At 38.9% G+C, this 25,445-nt stretch overlaps 1 protein-coding gene across 7 annotated transcripts in view; it reads left to right on the top strand.

The window, feature by feature from the left end:
* GPAM (glycerol-3-phosphate acyltransferase, mitochondrial) overlaps positions 1-23,530 on the top strand; it is a 33,979-nt gene extending 10,449 nt beyond the window's left edge. For all 7 annotated transcript variants that reach the window (XM_024253991.3, XM_024253993.3, XM_054522856.2 and 4 more), the window contains exons 8-22: positions 296-392; positions 1,043-1,179; positions 4,403-4,502; positions 4,826-5,038; positions 6,837-6,950; positions 8,777-8,862; positions 9,568-9,683; positions 11,642-11,712; positions 12,511-12,775; positions 13,332-13,474; positions 14,985-15,062; positions 15,984-16,124; positions 17,345-17,534; positions 18,706-18,764; positions 19,728-23,530. In XM_024253991.3, the coding sequence (XP_024109759.1) occupies positions 296-392; positions 1,043-1,179; positions 4,403-4,502; positions 4,826-5,038; positions 6,837-6,950; positions 8,777-8,862; positions 9,568-9,683; positions 11,642-11,712; positions 12,511-12,775; positions 13,332-13,474; positions 14,985-15,062; positions 15,984-16,124; positions 17,345-17,534; positions 18,706-18,764; positions 19,728-19,844 (1,927 nt within the window). In that variant the 3' untranslated portion in view covers positions 19,845-23,530. The remainder of the gene's footprint in view (positions 1-295; positions 393-1,042; positions 1,180-4,402; positions 4,503-4,825; positions 5,039-6,836; positions 6,951-8,776; positions 8,863-9,567; positions 9,684-11,641; positions 11,713-12,510; positions 12,776-13,331; positions 13,475-14,984; positions 15,063-15,983; positions 16,125-17,344; positions 17,535-18,705; positions 18,765-19,727) is intronic.
* Positions 23,531-25,445: the final 1,915 nt, after the last annotated feature.

Genomic DNA, 25,445 nt, shown 5'->3' with positions numbered 1-25,445 from the left:
AAATATTCATTCGTCTTGGTCATTTGCTTCTGCAGTATAAAATGTTATTAGAGTGAAATATGATTGTAGTCTATAATAAATGGAGACTTCTGTAAGTAGTATATATATAAAGTTAGCTCTAATTCAGCAATTCAGACATACATGCATGCATGTGCACACACACTTAAGTCATTTACAAGTACTTTTAGGTTGTAGGTCCATAAATTTAAGTAGACAGAAGTCAACTGTATATGCTTGTATGTAAAAATAATGTGTGTTCATTTATGTTGTTTTTTTTGTTTGTACTTTGTTTCAGACTGACTGGGTGGGTGCTGCTAAAACTGTTCAACAGCTTCTTTTGGAACATACAAATTCACAAAGGTCAACTTGAGATGGTTAAAGCTGCAACTGAGGCAAGAATTTCTGTGAATCTATTACCCTATTTTCCCCTCAATTGTAGAGTGATTTTAGAGTTCTTGTGGAAATGTTTTCTTGTGTACCGTGATGTATTTCAACCCATTTGGAAGATTTCCCTCATTTGTGATAACTTCAGTAGCTGTGTATTTGGGGAGGAGAAATGGAATACAGGAGTACTTACTAGCAATATGCAGGATTCCTTTTGTAAGTTACCTTGCAACAACCCTGAAAATCTGGTAGAACAATCCCTATTTTGTAGATGAAGCAATAGAGACACAGATAGATAAGTAGGTTGTCTCAAGTGGCAGATAATAAGTGACTTGCCCTGGATTTCAAACCAAACCAAGCCTGACTCCAAAACCTGTGCTCTTTTTATATCAGTAGAACTGCTTCTCAGAAAGGGTATAGGTCAACTGGAACTCTTGATTGCTCTTCTTCCCCCAACTTATTTCTGTTGTTATAGTTGCTCTTTTTTTTTTAGCTCAGAAAGTATTACATTGAAGGAAGTTCCTATTATTGGAAAATGTTTTTAAAGAGTGAGTCACTGATTAGCCAGTGTTTGAGTGACTCTAGCCAAATATGCAGTTGCAAAGTGTGATTGAATTTTACATTTGAGTTTTAAATTTGGCATTTTTCCCTTTGCTAGACGAATTTGCCGCTTCTGTTTCTACCAGTTCATAGATCCCATATTGACTATCTGCTGCTCACTTTCATTCTCTTCTGCCATAACATCAAAGCACCATACATTGCTTCAGGCAATAATCTCAACATCCCAATCTTCAGGTAAGATGAGCTTATTTTGGAATTTAAGGAATTAAAAAGATTATGTTTTGAATTTTTATTTTTTAAATTATACCTTTCGATATGTTATTGTAAAGATGACATTAGCCTTTTTTCTTTTATTATGAAAGTGATACATAGTTATTGTGTAAAATTTGGAGAGTGCAAAAATGCATTAAGACTGTCATCATTATTTATATATTTTATATTGGATACTTGGTGAACTGTGACTACCTAAACTTTATGGGCATTATTTATCAAGTAGATAAAAGGCAATTAGAAAGGCAAGATAGCAAATTACCATACCAGGCTCAGCAGTAGGGAGTTGTCTGGTGGAGGAGGGGGCAGTGAAGTGGGAGAAGGGTTAGTGATATAAAGACAATCATACCTGTTACTTTGACCTCATAATTTAGTAGAGCTAGAACCACTTAAAAAGTACAATATCATGTGAAAGGTGTGTTTTAGAGGTTTTCACCTTTTGAAAGGTTTTTTAGAGGTTTTCCTCAATGCGTTCCATTCAGGGGAAATAGTATGTGCAAATGCGGAGAGATACAGGAGCATGGTATGGCTGGGAAGTGAAGGACTATTGGGTAAGGTGGGAATATGGGATGCATTAGGAAGGATCAGAGACTGGAGGTGGTAGCTGTGTAGGTAGTGAAAGCCGGATCAAAACAATTTCTAAGCCAAGAGATTAGAGTCTGTCCTGTACTTGAGAAATGACATGTTCAGGTTTGTGTTTTGAAAGGTCATTCTGGATTAGAAAGAATGAAATCAATTCTGCTTCCATTAGGATAGTTCAGGCAGAAGATAATGGAGGTTTAAATTGTAGTATTGTTTTTGGACAGGAGGGCATAGATTTAAAAAGTACTTAGTAGCTCGAATTTAAAGACCCAGTGCTAGTCCCTATGGGGGCTCAATAGAGGGGGAGAGGAAGGAGCAAGATTCCCAGGTGTTTACCACCTAGGAAACTGGGTAGGTGGTAGGTCTGATCACCAACAAGGAATTGGTGAGGAACTGGTTGAGCTGGTTTGAGAAATTAAAGTTTCAAACCTGAAAGCACAAAGCATCTCTAAGGTCAACTCTGTGGGTAGAGAGTGGATAAAAGGAGCATGAATTTAGAAAGAGACTGGAAGGAAAGTGGGCTGGCAGGTTGTGCAGGTGGAGCTTCACAAGATGGCCTTCATCACCTTTGTGTGCTATGTCCTCAGTATCACAGTCTAAGGAGCTCCTTCTTAATCCCTTGGTTCAGAGTTCTATAGGCTTTCAGAGTTCTGTAGCTAACCAGACTCCTGTGAGCCAACTGAAGAGAAGCCATGGATTCATGCAGTCAATGATATTTATCCAGCTGTGCTTTAGACAAGAGAGAACAAAATATATAGTCCTTGCCTTCACATAGCTTAACGGATAATGTAGACAGACAGCTAGCTGTAATAGCGTGTGTTATGATCCTACAGGGTAGATGTGCTTTTCCAGGAATTAGAATATCTGTGTTTGCTCTCCAGGGGACCTCTCTCCAGGAACAAGGAACCGGGAAACTGAATTAGAAAGTCATCAGGAAGTTTCTGGTGGGCACAGACTTAGAGGGAAGAGGACTATTCCACTGGGGCTCTAGAGAAGCCTTGCTTCTCTTGTAATTAGAATATTTCTTGTACCCATTTCATTCACATTTGGTTCTTAACTAGGATTTCTTGGAGCTGCTTAATAAACACTGATAATTTTTCATAATCCAACTTCCCTTTCATGGACTCTATGCCAGTGATTGTGTAGCTCATCTGTCCTTCAGACACAGCAGGCTGTAGTTAGCCCAGCCTGTTTTTGTGCAGCTTTCTTTTGTTACATGACAGTCTACCCATTCACAAACCACTTCTCAGGGGTTATTTTTGTGGATGGCTCATCTCATTCATTTTATTCTGCAGAGTTTTTCTCTCAAAGAGTGATACTAAGCTTTGGCAACACCTTACTGTGGCCACCTTCTATTTACTGTAGAGCAGTGGTCCCCAACCTTTTTGGCATCAGGGACCAGTTTCATGAAAGACAATTTCCACAGACCATGGGGGTGGGGAGGATGGTTTTGGGATGATTCAAGCATGTTACATTTATTGTGCACTTTATTTCTATTATTATTACTTTGTAATTTATAAAGAAATAATTATACAACTCATCATAATGTAGAATCACTAGATGGTCCCAACTGGGGGTGATAGGAGACAGTGACAGATCATCAGGCATTAGATTCTCATAAGGAATGCACAACCTAGATCCCTCATGGGCAGATGTGCGGTTCACAATAGGATTTGCACTCCTATCCTATGAGAATCTAATGCTGCTGCTGATCTGACAGGAGGCGGAGCTCAGAGAGTAATGCAAGTGATGGGGAATGGCTGTAAATATAGATGAAGCTTTGCTTGCTTGCCTGCCACTCATCTCCTGCTGTGTGGCCCGGTTCCTAACAGGCCAGGGACCAGTATTGGTTTGCGGCCCCGGGGTTTGGGACCATTGCTGTAGAGGATACCAGAAATAGATATTAATGTTTATATTAGTATCACTCTACTTGAAAAGAATAGGAGGCTGTGAGTTTGGAAAGATTGACTTAGTTTCAACTTCATATCAAAATTAGTGTTGTAGAAAGAGACATGGGGTTGGGAAAAGAATTGTTTTATGCCTGTGTATGTGCAAATGAAGCACATTTTTGTTTCATGTTTTGGAAAGATGGTTATGCTTGGTTTCAGTTGGATAAAATTATTTTTGTCTCACAACGACCCTCTGTAAACAATAATTATTTGAGAAAATTTCCCCCAAGGAGCTTTCGTAATAAACATCATATTCATTTTGTAGTAAACATGCCATGGGTAAATTTCAGAATGTCTAAGGGTCAGTGTCTTGAGACCCTGGGCAGGATTTTAAAATTTAGAAGTGTTCTATAATCCTCTTAAAAATCTATACTATCATTTTTATGGGTAATATGTCATGCAAACTCCTTTTGGCTTGGAACAGATGTAATAGAGGCTCATTATACACAGTGATATCCCAAAGACTGATGAACAATGTAAATGACTGAAACGTCAATAATATGGAAAATGAAAAAAATGCCTGCATTTTTACTGTCAGCTGCTCAAACAGCACATATGGCTTGTATCCACTTGGCAAATGTTTTCAATTAACTTGGAATGTGAGTATTCTTTTTACATTTTTCTTTGTAAATAATTCATGTATTCTGAATTTATAGTACCTTGATCCATAAGCTTGGGGGCTTCTTCATACGACGAAGGCTCGATGAAACACCAGATGGACGGAAAGATGTTCTCTATAGAGCTTTGCTCCATGGGGTATGTGTGATCTCTAATTATCCTTAGGGATATTGTGTTGGTTATCACAGTGGAAGGAAAAATGACTCTTTTGAGTTGAGATTTTTAGAAAACTACTCTTTGAGTAATTGGAGTGATTATGGTTTGAGTTTGGTCATTTTTTGTTGTTGTTGTTATTACCAAAATATAGCATTGGAGGAGCTGTTTTATTAGTGTGAATAAGATACTTTGTCAGTAGTGAAGTTATCGTTTTTTCTGTTTTGCTTTTAAAGATTTAATTTTTCTGAGCTCATTCTAAGTTGAGTGGTCTTGAATTCGTGTTTTACTTTCTTCTTATATCCCAGCATATAGTTGAATTACTTCGACAGCAGCAATTCTTGGAGATCTTCCTGGAAGGCACACGTTCTAGGAGTGGAAAAACCTCCTGTGCTCGGGCGGGACTTTTGTCAGTTGTGGTAGATACTCTGTCTACCAATGTCATCCCAGACATCTTGATAATACCTGTTGGAATCTCCTATGATCGCATTATCGAAGGTCACTACAATGGTGAACAACTGGTAAGGGTAACTACACAAAAGTTGTCTTTGCTTATCAAGTCTTTTAGATTTAACTTTTAGAATTTACATTTGCTTTTAGAATTAAGAATTTTTTTTTGGTACTCCCTATGTTTAAAGCACTGTATGAAATGTGATTGGATGGGCATGGTGAGTAGCTTTCATGGCCTATCTTTAACTTGATTGGTAGTGCTTATGTGGTGTTTTCTTGAGCTTGGCAGAAGTGACCTGGTTAGATTTATCAGTGCCGACCTTGGTCATGGGATTGGGAAGTGGGAGAAGACTTGTCACCGTGTTGCCGTCTCTGCTGTGGAAGGTTATCTGCGGTTTGTTCTCCCCAGGGCTTAATGAATATGTGCATATTTTAAATTGGGCTTGAAGAACTTGTGGGGTCATGTTGGCAAAAACACCTACAGATTAATTTGAGAAGTAGCAATGACTTTTTCAGTACACCTTTTTATTGAAGTATAATAGTTACAAAAGAGTATATAAATCATAAGCCTGTAGCTTGAATTATCACAAAGTGAATACATCTATGCAACTAGCACCCAGATCAAGGAACAATATTACCAGGACCTTTGAAACCCTCCTTGTGCTTTTCCTATCATCATCCCTTCAAGGGTAATCATTAATTTAATTTCTTACAGACTGGGTTAGTTTCGTGTGTTTTTGCACTTACGTAAATTGGATAACGTGGTCTGTACGCATCTGGTTTCTTTTGCTTAAGCAGGTGTTTGTGAGATTCATCCACATTGTTGCATGTAGTCTATTCCTTCTCATAGCAGTGTAGTATTCCAGTGTATGAGTATACCATAATTTATTCTACTGTTAACAAAATGTTTGGCTGTAATCATTCTTGGATACTTTTTCTTGATGACCATATATATTCATTTTGTTGAGTATGCGCCTAAGAGAAGAACTGATGGGTCTTAAAAAATATGTATTTTCAGCTTTAGTAGGTACTGCCAACCACTTTATCAGAATGGTTTTACCAGCTTACCACTCCAGTCGGCAGTTAGAGTTCAAGAGGAATTTAGTTTTGTTCTTATTTATTGTGGAAATTTTGGCTGAGGTACTTATTTCAAACTTACGGCTCCAGACATGTCAGAAATTCAAGGACGTCTGACAATCAGAGGCTTTAGAAATTAAGTGATAGGCTTACAAATTAAGTGATATGATCTGTATGACACTCTTCTCCTTGTGTTCTATGAATCTGTCCTTAATGTATACCCTACTCATCCTCACTGTGTCTCACGAGTTCATATCTGAGTCTGTGTTCATTGTATGTCCTGTCATTGTCCCTTATGTGTAATAGATACTAGGTGTTTACTGAATGAATACTCAGCTCAAAGGCCACTGTGAGGCTGGATTTGCAATTACTTGCCTAATATTAGACATTTAGACTCTGGTGATCATCAGACCTCAGATAAATGGCCTCTTTGATGTTTTATTCTTATTTAAGAACCACAGAACAGTTTTCCAGGCTATGTCATTTTTTCCTTCATTAGTTTGCAATTGTATTTTTGTGAATTGTGTGAACATGATACTAAATGAAATAGTATTAAATGTTTTGTTTTTCATTGACTGAATTCCATCTCGCAATGACATGATTACATCTTTGAATACTAAACGTTTTCTGACAGGCCGCAGTTAATGACTACCTCCTTTCCTTCTTCATTCATTGTTCTTTTTCAAGATGAACTTACAGTTTCCATAAAACAAGTTATTCTGTGGATAATAGAATGTTTGTGTATGTGTTGGCTTTATTTCTCACCATGTTATTCTCACTATTGGAATTTAGGGCAAACCTAAGAAGAATGAGAGCCTGTGGAGTGTAGCAAGAGGTGTTATTAGAATGTTACGAAAAAACTATGGTTGTGTCCGAGTGGATTTTGCACAGCCATTTTCCTTAAAGGTGAGTGTCTGTTGAAATGAAACCATGTTGAAGCATGGACCTGGAGTCAGGAGGCTCCAGTGCTGACTCTAACAGCACCTCTCTGTGTGACTTGGGGCTGCAGTTTGCTCTCCTGTAAAATGAGGACTATGACAAAGGTGGTGTTGCCTAAATTTTTCCACAAAGTTTGCCTATTGACAAAGGAGAGTGAGTATCTGTTTTTGGGAGATATCAGGCTCAGCATTTATTGCTATTATTATTATTTTTTTAATTCATGACTATCTAAGGGGAATAAAAAACAGGTAGAAGGAATAAGTTCTAGTATTCGATAGTACAGTAGGGAAATTATAGTTAACAGTAATTTATTGTGTATTTCAAAATAACTAAAAGAGAAGAATTGTTAATATTCCCAACACACACAAAAAAGGTAAGTGTTTTGAGGTGATGGTTATCCCAATTACCCTGATTTTATCATTACACATTGTATATAGGTATCCAAATATCACATGTACCCCAGAATATGTGCAATTATTATATATCACTTAACCCCAAAAGTCAAAAAAATTTTGAGATGAATGAATGAATAAATGAATAAGTAATTGTAAAAAAATAAAAATTCATGTGAATCTTGCATGTGCCTTTATAATACGTATTTATATCTTATGTTTCAGAATTGCCTTTGGGGGAAATTTTTCCAAACACCTCCCCTAAAAGCTGGGTAACTTTTTTTTTTTTTTGAGACGGGGTTTCATGCTCTTGTTGCCCAGGCTGGAGTGCAGTGGCGCAATCTCAGCTCACTGCAACCTCTGCCCCCTAGGTTCAAGCAATTCTCCTGCCTCAGCCTCCTAAGTAGCTGGGATTACAGGTGCCTGCTACCACACCTGGCTAATTTTTGTATTTTTAGTAGATACGGGGTTTCAGCATGTTGGCCAGGCTGGCCTCAAGCTTCTGACCTCAGGTGATCTGCCTGCCTCCTCCTCTGCCTCTCAAAGTGCTGGGATTACAGGTGTGAGCCACTTCGGGCAGCCAAAGCTGGGTAAATTTGACAGGATAATGCTTTCTATGTCCTATTGTGTAGAATCCAGTACCCACACATCCCAAAGGTTAGTGCCATCCTCATTGAAAGTCTGGGACTGGCAGGTCCCTGAGGCCCTTGCTGGTTTAAATTCTTAAGATATTCAAATTGTAAAGGAGAAGGAGAAGAATGGGTACAGAAGTAGGGAGCCCAGGGATAAGGAGCAGAAGGTCCCGCCTCTCCTTTTATTCTACTTCCTGGCTTAACTTTAAGAGATTCCAGCTGCTGTGGTAGACGCTTGCTAACCTTAAATGCTTTGGTAGACGCTTGCTAACCTTAAATGCTTTGATCTTTTAGAACCTCATCACTTCTTGCCACTTTTCTTTTTCTTTATTTTTTAAATGGTCACATAGCTCCTCTCTCGTTATGATTTGCTTTTAGATTGAGGTTCTTTTGAAAATAATGTGACCTTGGGTTGCCAGATTTTTTTAAGTATGATTATGTCTATCATCACTATAAATGATATTAAGAATGTCAGTTTTATGATGATGTATGAGAAAAGTTAAAAATTTCTTTTAATTTTAAAATGATTTTGTTTAAGCATCCTGTTCTTTGTGTCTTCAGAGTTCAAGTTCAGTTTCATGCTTAGCAACATTCTGTGAATCATTCTGGACTTCTGAAGACAGTTTAGGATATAGAAAGTATTTCCCGTGCTCTATAGCATGGCTTATTTCATAAACAACTCCCTTTTAACCTTTGGAAGATGAAATTACATTTTATATGTTGGTGCGAAAGTGAGGGTAAATGATCATGTTGTATTTTTTTTCTCCAGGAATATTTAGAAAGCCAAAGTCAGAAACCAGTGTCTGCTACACTTTCTCTGGAGCAAGCGTTGTTACCAGCTATACTTCCTTCAAGGTAAAATTCATAGAATGTTTTTAATGCTAATCAAGCTACCAGACATCTGTTATTTCTTGTATTGCATAGATTAACCTTATTAAAAATGCACACATTCTTATTTTCACTTCTTTACTCAAGTAACTTTTCTCTTAGTCCAATAAGGGATATTGAGATGACATGTTTTCATATTAGTTTGGAAGTTTTTAATTATTTGCTTATAAAATCTTTTTGATTTTGTGACTCATATAGGAGTTCTTATTTGATTTATGCTTTTTGAATGCTTGAACTGAGTTTTTCTGGTAGTAGGTTATGCATGTTGTATGTAAGTGAACCGTATGAAAGAATTTTGCTGTTTGAATTTTTCAGAATTCAAATTGAATTCAAATTGAATTTTAACTTAGAGAAATTGAATATGAAGCCTTTCCTTTAATATGTGGAAGTGTTGAATTTTCAGAAATGTTTTAAAATAAGGCATCTTGCATTATGTATTCTTTGTGCCAGTGGTTTTGGAAGTGATGTATCAACAGACTATTTAGTTATAACTAAATAACATGTTTTGGCCAGGTCATAATATAGTATATTATGGAGGAAAAGAACCCATAGAAATAATCTGTGTGTGGTTTAAATTTAAAATATATACTAATTTAAATTTAAAGATCAGTTCCACATGGTTTGCCTTGTGAAAGAGTGCGGTTGTGTGTTGATTTTTGAAATACTTTTTAGACCCAGTGATGCTGCTGATGAAGGTAGAGACACGTCCATTAATGAGTCCAGAAATGCAACAGATGAATCCCTACGAAGGAGGTTGATTGCAAATCTGGCTGAGCATATTCTATTCAGTAAGTAGAATACCAGACTCTTTAATTCTACAATTTAGATTCATCATGGTATGGTGCAAACTATACAGGTTTTGGAATCTGCTGAGGTTAGTTTCCACTTCTATTAATTCACAGGTGGTGATAGGTAAGTTATTAGAAAGAAGATGATACCGTGAGGATTTGAGATAATTGGAGTTAAACAGCTTATACAGTGTCTGGTAATCAGTAGGTGTTCATGTGGCAGTTGTTGTGCTTTTTAAAGATAGTTATTATTAAAATGATTTGTTGCCTCTGTTGCTCATTAATGTGTTTTATTTGAACTACTTGAACTAATTTGTGGTACAACGTCTAGATTTATAGTTGCATGTCCATTTCTCCTTTGACCCCATGAGTTTTTGTAATGCAGCAAATATGAGTGGCCTTGTATAAAGCTTTGCCTTAGCCGTGGAGAATACAAAATGAATAATTAATGGTTCTGAACTCAATGAGCTTATGTTCTTGTCAGTGGGATGGTTATACACAAATAATTAAAGTGAACCTAGAGAGGAGTGTGAGTTCACTGCAGGACCAGTCTTCTTTAAGTTCCAAGCTGTACAATTGTGTACTGTTGTGGAGGCTGCTTTAAAATCCCAAGGCAGCACAGTGGTTCTTTGGTGCTCAGCCTACTTGTGATTTCTTTCTTGCTGCTCTCTGGGCCAGGACCCTGATGATACTCTCAGCGCCCCCTGCCAATGCTACTGGGGAGGTCTTCCTCCCTCACCTTGCTCCTCCCATTCTGGAGGCCCCTATTCCTGCTTGACTTTGGGTCGGAGGATTCTTTCTCAAGTACATTTGATTATGTCTCTATCCTGCTTAAAATCTGGATACAAAAAATAATACCTTATTGTTAAAAAGTTTGAAAATAAAGATGAAATAGATATCAAAAACCCATTACCCAAATAACCAGTGGTGTTGCTCTGTAGTCTCTAAAAATATTTTTTACAGTTTTGTATTGTTCAGCTTTCCATTTATAACACAATATTCATATTTAAAAATACTTTATAAATATTTTTAATAGCTATACATATAGTACTGAGTACTTTTTTTAAACGCTGGAGACAACTTCAATTACCAGTGGTGAATGAAGTATTCATAAATTTATTGTTATCTTAGAAAACTCACAAATGTTATCATGATTTCAGATTATTCCATGGGTGTCCTCAGATTTGATTTATATAATTATAATTTTATGCAAATTCAGTGTAGGGGTGTGCACTGTAGTCATTCTCAAATGTGTGTCTGTGCCCTTCCTTCTTACCTCTGGGTCAGGTTGAAAGAGGGAATACAAATCTATTGAGCACCCATTGCTGTGGCTCCTGTGCCGGGCCAATCATTTTATTCTCATGTGGTCTAATGAGCTAGGTAGTATTTTCATTTTCTCAGTGAGGAAAGTGAGGCCAGGAATTTAAGTAATTTGCCCCAAGTCATGAAGTTAGTTAGTGAGTAAATTAGGATTTAAGCCCAGATTTTTCTGACTTCAAGTCAGCTGTTATCCTTCTACTACACCTTTGTTTTAATATGGTGAATACCAGCAAGAAGAGTGAAGTAGAGTTGTAGTTATAATAGACTGTAGGTGGGAGCAAGTCAAGGAATATGGAAATGGGAGATCCTGTAGAACTAAAACAGCCTTGTACTTTGGGTCTTGATATTTCAATAAAAGTGTCTCTTTGTCATACAGTAACTAAATTCCACTGGCCTGGATTGAAGGTGGACCTGTCTTACTTAGCCTGTTGTATGATGAATAGTGATCTCTAATGAGGTTCCATTATACCAGAACACTGTAGTATTATAACTTCCTTTTGGTAAATCACACTTTTGGGAAATGTGATAGAAGACTTTCACAGTTTTAAATACTCCTGTTTAAAATTTAGGTATTTCAAAAAAGTTCAGCTATGTTTGTAAAAAGTGCAACTAAAAAAAGCTTTGTGTTTGCCTTCCAGCTGCTAGCAAGTCCTGTGCCATTATGTCCACACACATTGTGGCTTGCCTGCTCCTCTACAGACACAGGCAGGTATGTCTGCAATGTCACCTGCAGTTAAGTAGGAAGCAGGAGAATGTTTTGTCAGCTGCTCAGATACATATTCAGGGGCAGATTTGGCCCACTCATGGGTAGTACTATGAGGTAAACAGTAAAATAAGCTGAGGACCCTGCCCAAAGGAGCTTATCAACTTGGTGGAGGAAGAATCTACATTTAAAAACAAAACAAAACAGACTGCTTAATATATGTAGTACTAAGCTATTGCTTGATTAGTACTGTTAATGTAAATAAGGTCTATCTCATTAACATGTGGTATGTATTCTGATAGCAAATGCTTTCCAAACGAATTGACTGGCATTTTAGAACCCACCCTTTATCCTCCCAAAATACATTTGTCTAAGCTTTATGATGGAAGAGACCACACCAGTCTTGTTCAGTCATGTTCTCAACACCAAACAGTGCCAATATATATAGGCACCAAATAAATATTTGTCAGATAAATATTTAAAATGAAGGAAATCTTGCTAAAAAATAAGCACTCCTTACTTGCAGATGGCTTTTCTTCTCCCTCTTGTGATCTTATGTGTGCATATCATGTGTCATGGCTAGAGTGTTCACTAGCATGTGTAATACCCTGACATTCCTGGAGGACCAGCTTTTTAAGTAGTTTTCTGACTCGCTCTGCATTGCTGTTCTGGCCCTACTTCTCTATGTGCTAGCAGTGAACTTCAGGAAAGCCAAGGCAAGAAGAAAGTCTTGGAGTGTTGGCCTCTCAGCTTTTTGGAAAGTAGGTTTTCCGCTGTCATACCACCATTTCCGTCTTTCTTTAGGGAATTGATCTCTCCACATTGGTCGAAGACTTCTTTGTGATGAAAGAGGAAGTCCTGGCTCGTGATTTTGACCTGGGATTCTCAGGAAATTCAGAAGATGTAGTAATGCATGCCATACAGCTGCTGGGAAATTGTGTCACAATCACCCACACTAGCAGGAATGATGAGTTTTTTATCACCCCCAGCACAACTGTCCCATCAGTCTTCGAACTCAACTTCTACAGCAATGGCGTACTTCATGTCTTTATCATGGAGGCCATCATAGGTATGTCAGGCTTTGAAATATTTTCAGTCATTTTCATGGAAAATAAAAAGGCCTAAAACACATAGTGGTATCTGCTTTAATTTGGATGATAGCCCCTTGCTTGAGGGAATGTGGCTATAATTTTAGTTTTCAAACGAAAATGTAATCTCCTGTTATATCACTGTTTATAACTACAATGAGTAGTTACTGAATTACCATTTGTATAGTATTACCCTTATTTCTCAGGAGAGGTAGAGTGTCTTGCTATCCAGGAGCTGAAACTCTAGCTGAGATGAGACATACACAGGGTAGCAAAGTGAGTGAAAGGCCTCATTTGTGATTAAGAGAAAAGAGAGGAAGGAGAGAAGAGGGGGCTTATGTCTTTGGACAAGGTTTTTGATGCAGTTGGGATCATATGGAATCATAAGAATTTAATCTTGTGGGATTTACTTAAATTTCTTCAAATACAGGCAGTTATTTTTGATGTATTAATAATCTCTTAAGCTTATTCGAGCTAGTTGAAATTTTTCTTGGAGACTTTGAGCTGGCAACTTCATTGTTGCTTTTCTTTTCTTAGCTTGCAGCCTTTATGCAGTTCTGAACAAGAGGGGACTGGGGGGGCCCACCAGCACCCCACCTAACCTGATCAGCCAGGAACAGCTGGTGCGGAAGGCGGCCAGCCTGTGCTACCTTCTCTCCAATGAAGGCACCATCTCACTGGTGAGTGAAGACTCTTCAGTGTTGCCTGGTCTCTTTTCTTGAGCGTTTTCAAGAAAACATAACCCCCCATGTTTTTCTGTTAGAGAATATTTGGCCCATTGTTGATACTTTATATTCCACTCCTGGATTTCAGTGACCACCAAACCAATGTCATTTACTATCTTGGTTTGCTCTCTGGGTCACTGCTTCACTGAATCTATCCTGCAGCTATGAGACATGATAGGACAGATTGCTCAATGTTCTCAGGCAGTCACATCCAAAGCTAGTGAGCACGTATTGTGTGAGAGGCACTGGGTTAGTTGTTTGTAAATAATTAACACACCACCTGTAGATGATGGAACCACAGATGGTAAGAGCCAGAAGCAGCCTTAAAAATCATCTGCTCGGCCGGGTGCAGTGGCTCACGCCTGTAATCTCAGCACTTTGGGAGGCTGAGGTGGGCAGATCACGAGGTCAGGAGATCGAGACCATCCTGGCTAACATGGAGAAACCCCGTCTCTACTAAAAATTCCAAAAAAAAATTAGCCGGGTGTAATAGCACGCGTCTGTAGTCCCAGCTACTTTGGAGGCTGAGGCAGGAGGATCACTTGAACCTGGGAGGCGGAGGATGCAGTGAGCCGAGATTGCACCACTGTTCTCCAGCCTGAGTGACAGAGCGAGACTCCATCTCAAAAAAAAAAAAAAAAAAAAAAGAAAATCATCTGCTCAACCCCTCTCAATTTACAAGTGAGGAAAACCAAGCCCAGCAGTACTAATGAGCATTTATATTATATACCCAAACACTTTTAGGCATTTATCATGAGACATATGTATTAAGTAGTAGATTTCCTTCTTCTCAAAATCATCAACATGTAGAATTCATATTTTATTTGAATTCCAATATTTTCTTTTGTATGAGTGTGTCTTGAGATGTTGATGAGATGAGTGCATGTGTTAGGAGTACCGCCCCTTCCATGCCATGCTTTGTGTGAGGTGTACTCGTGGTCCTGTTGGGGAATCTGTTTTGCATGAACCTTGGGTGGTGGGATGGAAGGGATGAGGGCAGATAAGACTCCTAAGATTGACCTTGTCCTTTCTCTGGTTTTTATTTACTTATTCCAGTGTTGTCTTTCCTCAATCACCACTTTTGTGTATAGTATTTATTATAACTATTGCAGAGAAACTGTCTTATAAAGTAAAAGAAATAGATGGTGGGGGGCTGATAAGCAGTCTTCAGAGGGCTTGCCACACTGTGGGTGTGGGGAGAGAATTGAGCTCAGGAGTACCCCTTGCAGGTGGTGCAGCGTTGGGTGCTCTGCCAACTTTAAATGACAGAGGTCTTTTCTTGGGCTTTGTCCATGACCGTGTGTGCATCAAGATGGTGGGCACTGGGAATCACAGGACTTGCTCAGTGGGGTGACGGAGGTAACAGAATGGAAGGCTTTGGCAGCTATCTTGTACCGTGTTTTCTGCGTTTAAAAAAAGAAGTATAAAATGGTGGCATTTATATTTAAATGACTTTTCTTTTCAGCCTTGCCAGACATTTTACCAAGTCTGCCATGAAACAGTAGGAAAGTTTATCCAGTATGGCATTCTTACAGTGGCAGAGGTAAGAGGTAGAGCTTTCCTTTATTTGTCTTTATATTTGCTCTTCATTCCCTTACCTTTTCTACAACTTATTTAAACCAATAATTGGCCAGGTGTGGTGGCATGTGCCTGTAATCCCAGCACTTTGGGAGGTGAAGGCGGGTGGATCACCTGAGGTCAGGAGTACGAGACCAGCCTGGCCAAGATGGCACAACCTGTCTTTCCTAAAAATACAAAAATCAGCTGGGCATGGTGGCACACGCCTGTAATCCCAGCTACTTGGGAGGCTGAGGCACAAGAATCGGAGAGGTGGAGGTTTCAGTGAGCCGAGATCGTGTCAGTGCACTCCAGCCTGGGCGACAGAGTGAGACTCAGTCTCATAAATAAATAAACAAACCAATAATTACATTTGGTATATAGTCATGTTCAGATGTAGAGAAGCGAAAAATAAGAATGGGGAGAATAAGTGTCCTTTGGGATTATTTAATATTTTGGTTCCTATTTGTAAGTTGTGTTGTCTAAAACATATACTGACTTGATTCCGTGACATCCAGAAGTTTGTATGCTAAGTTGAGACGTTACATCTATCAGTATGCTTGCAGCTTGCACATCTGCAGTTTTCATTTTTGAGATTCTATTTTAATTTTGGTAGATTTAGTGTAGAGGAGATGGCCTGGAAAAGTACATATCAATTTAGAACATGTGGGGGTACTTTTATTTGATCTTTCTGGTAGCTCTCCCCTCCCACCTACCCTTTCTTTTGTCTCCTGCTGTCTCCTGACTGAGTTTGAGTTTGGAAGGGAAGTGGACTGACATTATGAGTGGTTAAACAGAGAAGAGCCAGGAAGGGTCACAGAAGAGGACTGCCTTGTCCTGGCTCCACTGGGCAGTTGTTTGTGTGCCCGTGCATATTTATTTACTATCCATCATCTCCTTGGCCTAGCATGATGACCAGGAAGATATCAGTCCTAGTCTTGCTGAGCAGCAGTGGGACAAGAAGCTTCCTGAACCTTTGTCTTGGAGAAGTGATGAAGAAGATGAAGACAGTGACTTTGGGGAGGAACAGCGAGATTGCTACCTGAAGGTACTTGGGTGAAGAGTTCTGGTGGATATTACAGGAATATGTTGAGGTTTATCTGCAGTGAGATCAGCTGGAGTCCTGGTGATGTCTTCTTATCTAAAGAATCCCCCAACTAGCTCTGGTACCTTCTGTGTGGTAAGGACACTCAAACTGTTTGAGTTGAATTAATACCTTAAGTTGTTCAGTTTAAGTAGAAAAGGAAAGGAGAGTCTGAAAAGTAGGAAGATGAATGTCATAGGTGAGACTTTCACCATCCTTTTGGGAAATACACAGGTGCATACCTGTTTACCTATACCTGCACCCCTCATGAGGCAGCAATTTTGCTATTGAGCTGCCACTGACCTGGTTGCTCTTTTTGAGTCACTCTTGTGACTCAAAAAGTCACTCTTGTCCCTCCCAAAATTGCATATATTAAGCTCTTTGCTGTCAATTAAAACAAATACCATTATAGGAGAAAATTGAGATTAAAAAAAAAGTCCCTGATTTAGAAAAATCAATTTTGTCTAATTTATAATTTTAGAACTTAGTAATAATGACCCGTCTTTTCTGAATACTCTAAGAGGATTACTCTTTTTTGACATTTAGAAATTGTCTTCTTTTTCACTTGGGTGGTATTAGTTTAGTTTCAAGATAGGGCAGTGATCTTGCTTTCACACTCCAGAGGGGCTTCACCAAACCAGTGTGTTTTGGGTAGGTACAGTGAGAGCCTCTCGGCCATAAAGCACCACCGTCACGGTGGCCATCATTCCCCACAGTGCTGGACTGTGGGCAAAGGCCATTTAGGGGAGGCAGGGAATAGGTGCTGCAGAAGGAGTGAGATGATCTTTGTGGTCTCCCATTGGTCTTTCTGCAGACTTGAGTGACTGTTGAGCCCAGGCTTCAAACTGTGGAGGACCTGGTCTTAGGAGCGGCTATTTTAGTGATGACAGCATATCATAAGTAGGGCATTCATTTATGAAAATTTCTTCTAGGTGGCTGTTCAGTGAACACAAGCCTCAAATACCATAAAAAAGTGAATGATCACAGTAAAGAATGTGTTTGAAAGCTGGCAGTTGTTTCCAGCAGAGATTCTCTGCATGAGGGGCAGGGGGCCGCTTTCATGTAGTGCTGATGTGAGTGGCCATCTTCTCACGTTACTGGCTCTCCAGAGAAAGTCCTCGTCCACTTGCCTTGTGTCTCTTGTCCCTTCTTCATGACTTCATCTCCTGCTTTTGCACACTCAGGTGAGCCAATCCAAGGAGCACCAGCAGTTTATCACCTTCTTACAGAGACTCCTTGGGCCTTTGCTGGAGGCCTACAGCTCTGCTGCCATCTTTGTTCACAACTTCAGCGGTCCTGTTCCAGAACCTGAGTATCTGCAAAAGTTGCACAAATACCTAATAACCAGAACAGAAAGAAATGTTGCAGTATATGGTATGTTAAGTCATCATTTGTTCTTTTAAAATCTTTTTTTTTTGATTACAGAAATTTGCTAATTGTAGAAAATTGGAAAAATGCAAACTTACCCTGACCTCTAACACCATAGAGTATTACTATTATCTTCTTTGGCATGTTATATAAGTTGAATGATACAGTTATACACTCTTACATCTGGCTTTTTTCACGTAATGTTATTTTTGAGATTCATACATGTTGCATATAGTTGTTCATTTGTTCTTGTTGTGTAGTGTTCCATTGTATAAATATTTACCACATTTTATTCATTGTGCTGTTGATGGATATTTGGGTTGTTTTCAGTTCACAGCTGCTTTGAACAGTGTTGCTATGAGCATATTTGAATATGTCTTTTGGTGAACATCTGTGCCCCTATATACAGCATATATGTGGGAACAGAATTGCCTGGTTGTAGGCTCTGGGTATATTCGGCTTTAGTAGATACCACCAAACAGTTTCCAAGGGGTTATACCTACTTGTCCTCCCACAACAGTGTGTGTTTCACTTGCTGCACATCTTGGCCAGCGCTCCGTCTTGTTTGTTTTAGGAGGTATGATTGGGGTGGGAGTAGTATTTTATGCAGTTGTAGTTTGGAGCTGAAACTACTTTGAATCACTTTTTAGAACCAAAAGGAATCTAATCTAATCACCTCATTTTATAGTTGAGGAAAATACCCAAGGTCACACTGCTAGTTAATGGGTAATCTCGGGATCAGAATTCTTGTTTCCTAACCTCGAGGCCTGTGCTTTCTCTGGTTCCACTGATGTACAGTCATCTGTGTACCACTGGGTAGCTTAAAGAATATTTATACACTGTCTCATTTGATTCTCACAACAGTCCTGGAAAATGGATGTTTTAGGTATTTCTACTTCCCTCTGTTCTCCCTATTTCTCTCTCTGCACCCCCTTTTCTTTCCTCCTCCCTTTCTTGTTTACCTCAATATAGGACAAAGTAGGTGTAAGCAAAGTAGGTTTAACAGCGAGTCATCTGAGAACTCACAGGTTGCCAGTGGTGGAAGCGGGGCCCCACCCCTGTCTGCTGACTTGGCCTCATTCTCTTCCTAGCTCCCATACTTTCTTACTGTGGCTACTGGGATTGTCATGATTTGTTGGGCCTAACCATTTGACAGGGTTTTATTCTCTCTCTTCAGCTGAGAGTGCCACATATTGTCTTGTGAAGAATGCCGTGAAAATGTTTAAGGATATCGGGGTAGGTGTCCACCATTTATGGTATAAAAGCTATTTTAACTTCTGTTCTCTTTACATCTAGTCTGTTTGAGCTACCTTTATGGTGGGGTGGACCCCGAGAGAAGCAGTTTCTGCTGGCTTAATGATAAAGGCATTATTGGGAATGGGGCATGTAGGATGGGTTAGGCTATGTTGAAGGTAAAGCCCATCAGTGTAGATTTATTTGAATGTTCTGGAATTTTACTGATTTCACGTTTATTCCCAAGCTGCTGTATATAACTGGTATCAATATGTTTCAGGGTGCTACAGGTTGAGTATCCCTTATCTAAAATGTTGGGACCAGAAATGTTTTGGATTTCAGATTTTTTTGGGATTTTGGAATACGTGAATTAGACTTACAGGTTGAGCATCTCTAATCCGAAACCCAAAATGCTCTGATGAGCATGTCTTTTGAGCACCATATTGGCGTTCAAAATCTTTCAGATTTTGGAGTACTTCAGATTTTTGATTTTGGGATTAGGACCACAATCTTGGCTCTTAATTATTCCATATGATTTTTAGTTACTTTCCTGTATATTTATGAGAATTTCTAGAAGTATCCTCAGGTGTTCTTTACCTTCATGATTCATGGGGAATGTAAGTTCCATAGAGATACTAGTGGCCTTTTGTGAGGGACTGTTTGTGACTTTATTCTAAGTCATTTTAGAGTATAGTTACGTTGGTTGAAATTTTAGAATATAGTTAATGTTGGTTGAACTCCATCAAAATAAAAAAAAAAAAAAAAGAAAAAGAAAACCTTGCTTGCATTGGAAACTCCCACCTCATACTCACACACACCCATGCATACATTTACTTAAAGCCAGGATATGGTTTTTTGTGCCTTTACTGCCTTCTGAGGTCTAGGACGCCACAGTTCAGGTTGGTAATAGAAATTTTTTTTATTTTTTATTTTTTGCCTTTAATTTAATCTAAACTTTTTCTTTAGGTTTTCAAGGAGACCAAACAAAAGAGAGTGTCTGTTCTAGAACTGAGCAGCACTTTTCTACCTCAATGCAACCGACAAAAACTTCTAGAATATATTCTGAGTTTTGTGGTGCTGTAGGTAACGTGTGGCACCGCTGGCAAATGAAGGTCATGAGATGAGTCCCTTGTAGGTACCAGCTTCTGGCTCGAGAGTTGAAGGTGCCGTCGCAGGGTCAGGCCTGCCCTGTCCCGAAGTGATCTCCTGGAAGACAAGTGCCTTCTCCCTCCATGGATCTGTGATCTTCCCAGCTCTGCATCAACACAGCAGCCTGCAGATAACACTTGGGGGGACCTCAGCCTCTATTCGCAACTCACAGTAGACTACAAGATGAAATCTCAATAAATTATTTTTGAGTTTATTAAAGATTGACATTTTAAGTACAACTTTTAAGGACTAATTACTGTGATGGACACAGAAATGTAGCTGTGTTCTAGAACTGAATTTTACATGGTATACTTAGTGCTGCTGGGTAATTTGTTGGTATATTATCTGGTTAGTGGTTAATGCTTCCTTTAAAAATAATTGAGTCATCCATTCACTCTTTTTCAGTTTTATTTGTCAATAGTAGCTACATTTTTAATGGGAGCACCTTTTATCCCAAAGTGCTTTATAAATTGAGTGGACTGATATATCACACCCAGGTATCACTGTGCTGTCCTTTGCTGTCAGATTTAGAAAATGTTTTTAAGAGCTATGTGAAAACAGACAATATTAGTTTAGGTTGGGAACTGAGATATTGTAATCAAATAGTTAACATCAGGAAGTTAATTTGGCTGGCAAAATTCTAGGGAAACTTGGCCAGAAAACTGATGTTGAAGGCTTTTGCTCATATAAAAAAGTGCCATTGAGTTTTAAATGACCAGCAAATATTTAGAACCCTTCCTGTTTTATGTCTGTACCTCGTCCACCCCTCAGGTAATACCTGCCTCTCACAGGTACAGCTATTTCTTGGAAATCCTCCAACCAAATAGCAACTTTCCTGACTTGATGAGCTTGAGCTGACAGACTCTGTTAGAATACAGTGCTCTGGCCACAACTGATGAGGGCTTTCTGTACTGCACACAGATTGTGTACTGCACCCCAGTCCAGGTGACTGGTACCCACTCGAGTTGTGCCGTGCACAGGCTGTCCAGTATATGCACGTGGTGGCCCTACTGACTGGTAATGGTTAGAGGCATTTATGGAGTTTTAGCTTTGAGGAAAAACCATGACTTTCAACAAATTTTTATGGGTTATATGCCTAAACCCTTACGCCACATAGTGGTAAATAATTATGAAAAATGGTCTGTTCATAATTGGTAGGTGCCTTTTGTGAGCAGGGAACATAATTATTAGTTTATTATGGTAATTATGGTGATTTTTTAAATATCATGTAATGTTAAAACATTTTCTAACAGTTTACTGTTGCTTATCTCCAAGATATTATGGAATCAAGAATTTTTCCAGATGAGTGTTACATAGATTCTTTGAATTTAGTATAAAAGTACTGAGAATTAAGTTTGTATTTCCATAAGCTTGGATTTTAAACACTAATAGTATCTCATGAGTAACGTGTGTTTTGGGAGAGGGAGGGATGCCGATTGATATTTCACATTGTATGAAATACCATGTTTGAAACTCGTAGCAATAATGCTATGCTGTCGTGATCCCTCTCAAGTTCTGCATTTAAAATATATTTTTTCTTTATAGGAATTGATGTATACCATTAAGTCATTGTCAGTTGTAGTAGCTCTGATGTTGAGTGGGATATCATGTTTTAGCATTCTATTTTACTGACTAGGGTAGAAGAACACTTTCCTTGGCTACATTTGGAGGATACCCAGCGAGTCTTGGGTGTTCCTTATCTGGGGAAGCAAACATTTCACTAGTCTCTTTTTTTCATCCTTTAAATTGTAAATTAAGGATTACTCAAGCTCACCGTTATTCAAGATTGGGACTCACTTCCCAGTCGACACTCTGCCCTGCCTGTCACTGCTGCAAAGAGCTGCTGCTTTGCCAGCCTAAGCAAAGAAAATACGGCCTCTCTTGCATTATTTTCCCTTTTGGTTGGTTTGTTTTCTAGAAGTACGACCAGATGCTTTGGGGAATGCAATGTATGATTTGCTAGCTCTCTCTCTCACCACTTAACTCACTGTGAGGATAAATATGCATGCTTTTTTTAACTGGTGCTTTGAAAATCTTTTTTAAGGGAGAAAAATCTCAACCAAAGTTATGCTTATCCAGACAAGCTGACCTTTGAGTTAATTTCAGCACAACTCATTCTTCAGTGCCTCATGACTGAAAACAAAAAACAAAAAACAAAAGAACGAAAGCTTCTTCACAATAAAGCTTCCAGATAGCACCGTTTTGTTAAAAGATACATTCTCATTGTTTTCCAACAGTGATGGCTTCCATATAAGGTTAAACAAACTAGGTGCTTTTAAATAATTTGTTACAGTTTACTCTATTGCATTTCTATAACATGAAATGCATGCCCTTCTTTAGGGGAAGACTGTGAGTCAAGTTAAAAAAAAACAATATTAAGCAATATGCAACTGCAGTCTGTTTTTAAAAATGAGAATGTCCTAAGTGATTCAGAAGGGAGGAAGGAATTTGTGCACTCTGAAAACGCATGCAAAACAAAGGCAAAAACTAGTGTGAAATGTGTAGAACTGTTAACTGAGGCGGCATCGAGTCTTCCTTCTGAAATCTGTTAAATTTCACAAAGTCATGAGGGTAAATGGAGAAAATATTTCTGGGATTACAATGAATGTAAGCCCAAATTGTGGAACTGCCAGTAACCTGGACGGGGAAAAGCATTTCCCATAGCACTCCATGTAATGTGAGTGCTCTGTGAGATGTTCTTCAGTGTTTTATAGAAATGGTGTTGCTGGGAAACTAAGTTTGCACCTGGAAACTTACAATGCACTTTAGCGCAGTAAGGGCTTGGCATCCGGCAGTGAAAAACTGTCTAACCCAGCATTGCCCAAACTATTTTGACACCAGGACCTTTTTCTCTTTGGGTTACTTATGAACCTCTCACTAATGTCCTGTGGAGAACATTTTGGGAAACACTATGTTAGATAGTTCTTTAAGGAGACAAAACGGTAACGAACAGATGGCACTGGGGCAGAATATGCATGTATTTTGTAACATCCAGTGTGGCGTTGAATAGATGTGTATTTCCTCCCCTAGAGAAAATAAGCACAGAAAATTATAATGTAGGTGATCGGAGCTCTTTCCTTTGATAGAAAGAACAGCCCCAATGATCCTGGCTTTTTCACTGAACGTATCAGAAGACATGGATGAATTGGGGTAAATAAGGTTTTAATTCAGATCTAGAAGAAAGTATTGTACATTTGAATGCAGATTTTTATCCACAGATAGTTGTAGTGTTTAGACATGACAGGACCTATCGTTGAGGTTTATAAGACTTACTATGGGCTGTAAACCTGTTTTTTAAAACTATTTTAGAAACCTGAGACTTGCCGTCTGGCATTTTAGTTTAATACAAACTAATGATTGCATTTGAAAGAGATTCTTGACCTTATTTCTAAACGTCTAAAGCTCTGAAATGTCCTGATGGAAGGTATTAAACTATTTGCCTGTTGTACAAAGAAATGTTAAGACTGTTATGAAAAGAATTACTATAAGGTACTGTGAAATAACTGCGATTTTGTGAGCAAAACATACTTGGAAATGCTGATTGATTTTTATGCTTGTTAATGTATTGCAAGAAACACAGAAAATGTAGTTTTGTTTTAATAAACCAAAAATTGAACATATTCTTGATGTGTTTGGTTTGTATTTAAAACAATTTCCTACATAATTCATTATACGAACAATTATTGTTTTCTGACTTGATATAGCAACTTATTAAAATGCTTAACGATATCTTACATAAATGTATGAATCTACAGTTCATGCTTTTATTATTGACCCACAGCTTTCCAAATTTGATCAAGCATTTGGAGACGTAGGTCTGCTTCTTAGCTATTGCTCTCCTTTTATTTAGTAAATATTCATATTCTAGAGAGATTCTGTGGGTTTTTGTAAAGATTTCTTTAAGCTTGGTGCTTTTTGTTATATTTTTACATATTTAAGTTTATAAAAAGAGTTTTCTCCACTAGTTTATCACAGTTGCTCAAACAATGTTAGTTTACTTTTTTGACAAGAAAATTACTTCTTTTATCAGAGCACAGATTTTGTGGATTCTTTGAAAGTTCTCAAATACAGCCTGATCTCCAGAGCATTCCTTCTGGGAACAGTGGTAAATGTGTGCCTGCTGATGACGTCCGTGTCCTTTGGATGCATGATGTGGCTGTGAAACTGATTGATGCCCAAGACCATCCCATCCGTTCTCCAGCCAGCCTCTGTCCCTAAACTTCCTACTTGAACGCTTCTGATTTCCTTTGTGATGTTGCTGTGACTGTGCCCTTACTCTGGCACATTCATTCTTTGCATTAGCAACTCTCTTGCTACTGCCAAAGGTTACCTTCCTTTTATTGTAGCTAAATTCTAACTTTCACAGCCACTAGGTAAGTGGATGTTAATTCTGAAGTCTCATCTCTTGTTTAGTCTACTCTCTAATTTTAGTCCTATCATTTTCCTTTTTTAAGCACTTGCTGTCTTCTACACAGCTAGTAAAATTCCAACATACCTCCTTGACATGTACGAGGGCACTTGTGGTGTTGACACCCCTACCTGGCTTCTCTTGCCCCTTCAGTTTCCATGGCCCTATTGTCTCCTGTCTACCGTCGCGACTCCATGCTTCTCCAACTCTTCCTTGCCTCCCATCCCTTACCAGATAGTCCTGGTGGTGTTGCCTGATCCTCTGATTTGGAAAAAAAAAATTTTTTTCAGTATAATCTGGAATTTGTGTTTTTATGTGAAAGCATCTAATTTTTACACGATGGTCCAACAACATATATGGATCAAGTAAATTGCCTTTCCAGGCCGTTTCTATCTTGTCAACTGCCAGTTTGTATCTTTTGGCCTAGGAAAAAGAAGCATGAAAGGACCAGTTTCAAGGTGCCCCTTCCAGGAGGAGCTAGTGGGCAATGCCCAGGGGAGAGAAAGCTAACCTTGGTCAACTGACTTGGGCAGGACTAGAACTTGAGGCAAGTATCTGATGAAGACTGGTGATGTTTAACTAGGCAATGAGCACGTCTGGATCAGCCTTTGACATCTGACTCACTCCTGTGCCCATGTCAAAGAAAGTGTGTATCAAAACAAGCTAGCATTTGCTGCTGGCAGTGGGCTACCTATGACAGGTGATTAGAGTAAATGAGAGGACAAACGCAATTTCCAGCCCTCTGGGAAAACATCTTACTTCTTTTGTCTCGCAGGTTGGTGGACAATCAGAAAGGAAAGAACACAAGTGGACACACCCTCAACCAGCTGCTGAAAGTTCCCAACCTACATAGCCAAGATACATCGTACAGAACTTAGTAGAAGTGAGGTGACTCCCTAAGGCAAGAGCAGAGGTAGCATTCCTGAGTGTGCATTTCACCTTGTTCCTCACTCCTTACTGGTGGGCTAATCCTATGCCCATACCGTCCTTTTTCTTTGTAATTATTAACAATGCCCTCTTTGACTCTTAGAAGAGTCTAGGTGTGCATAATAGACTATATGGTTGCTGTATCCATGGGCTCTGCAGCTGCTAGTGACAAGGAATCCTGCTGGAATTGAGAACGAAGC

Source organism: Pongo abelii, chromosome 8, assembly GCF_028885655.2.
Source record: "Pongo abelii isolate AG06213 chromosome 8, NHGRI_mPonAbe1-v2.0_pri, whole genome shotgun sequence".
Taxonomy (NCBI): Eukaryota; Metazoa; Chordata; class Mammalia; order Primates; family Hominidae; genus Pongo; species Pongo abelii.
Note: the sequence above shows the minus strand (reverse complement) of the source record. Positions and strands in the feature narration are given on the sequence as shown.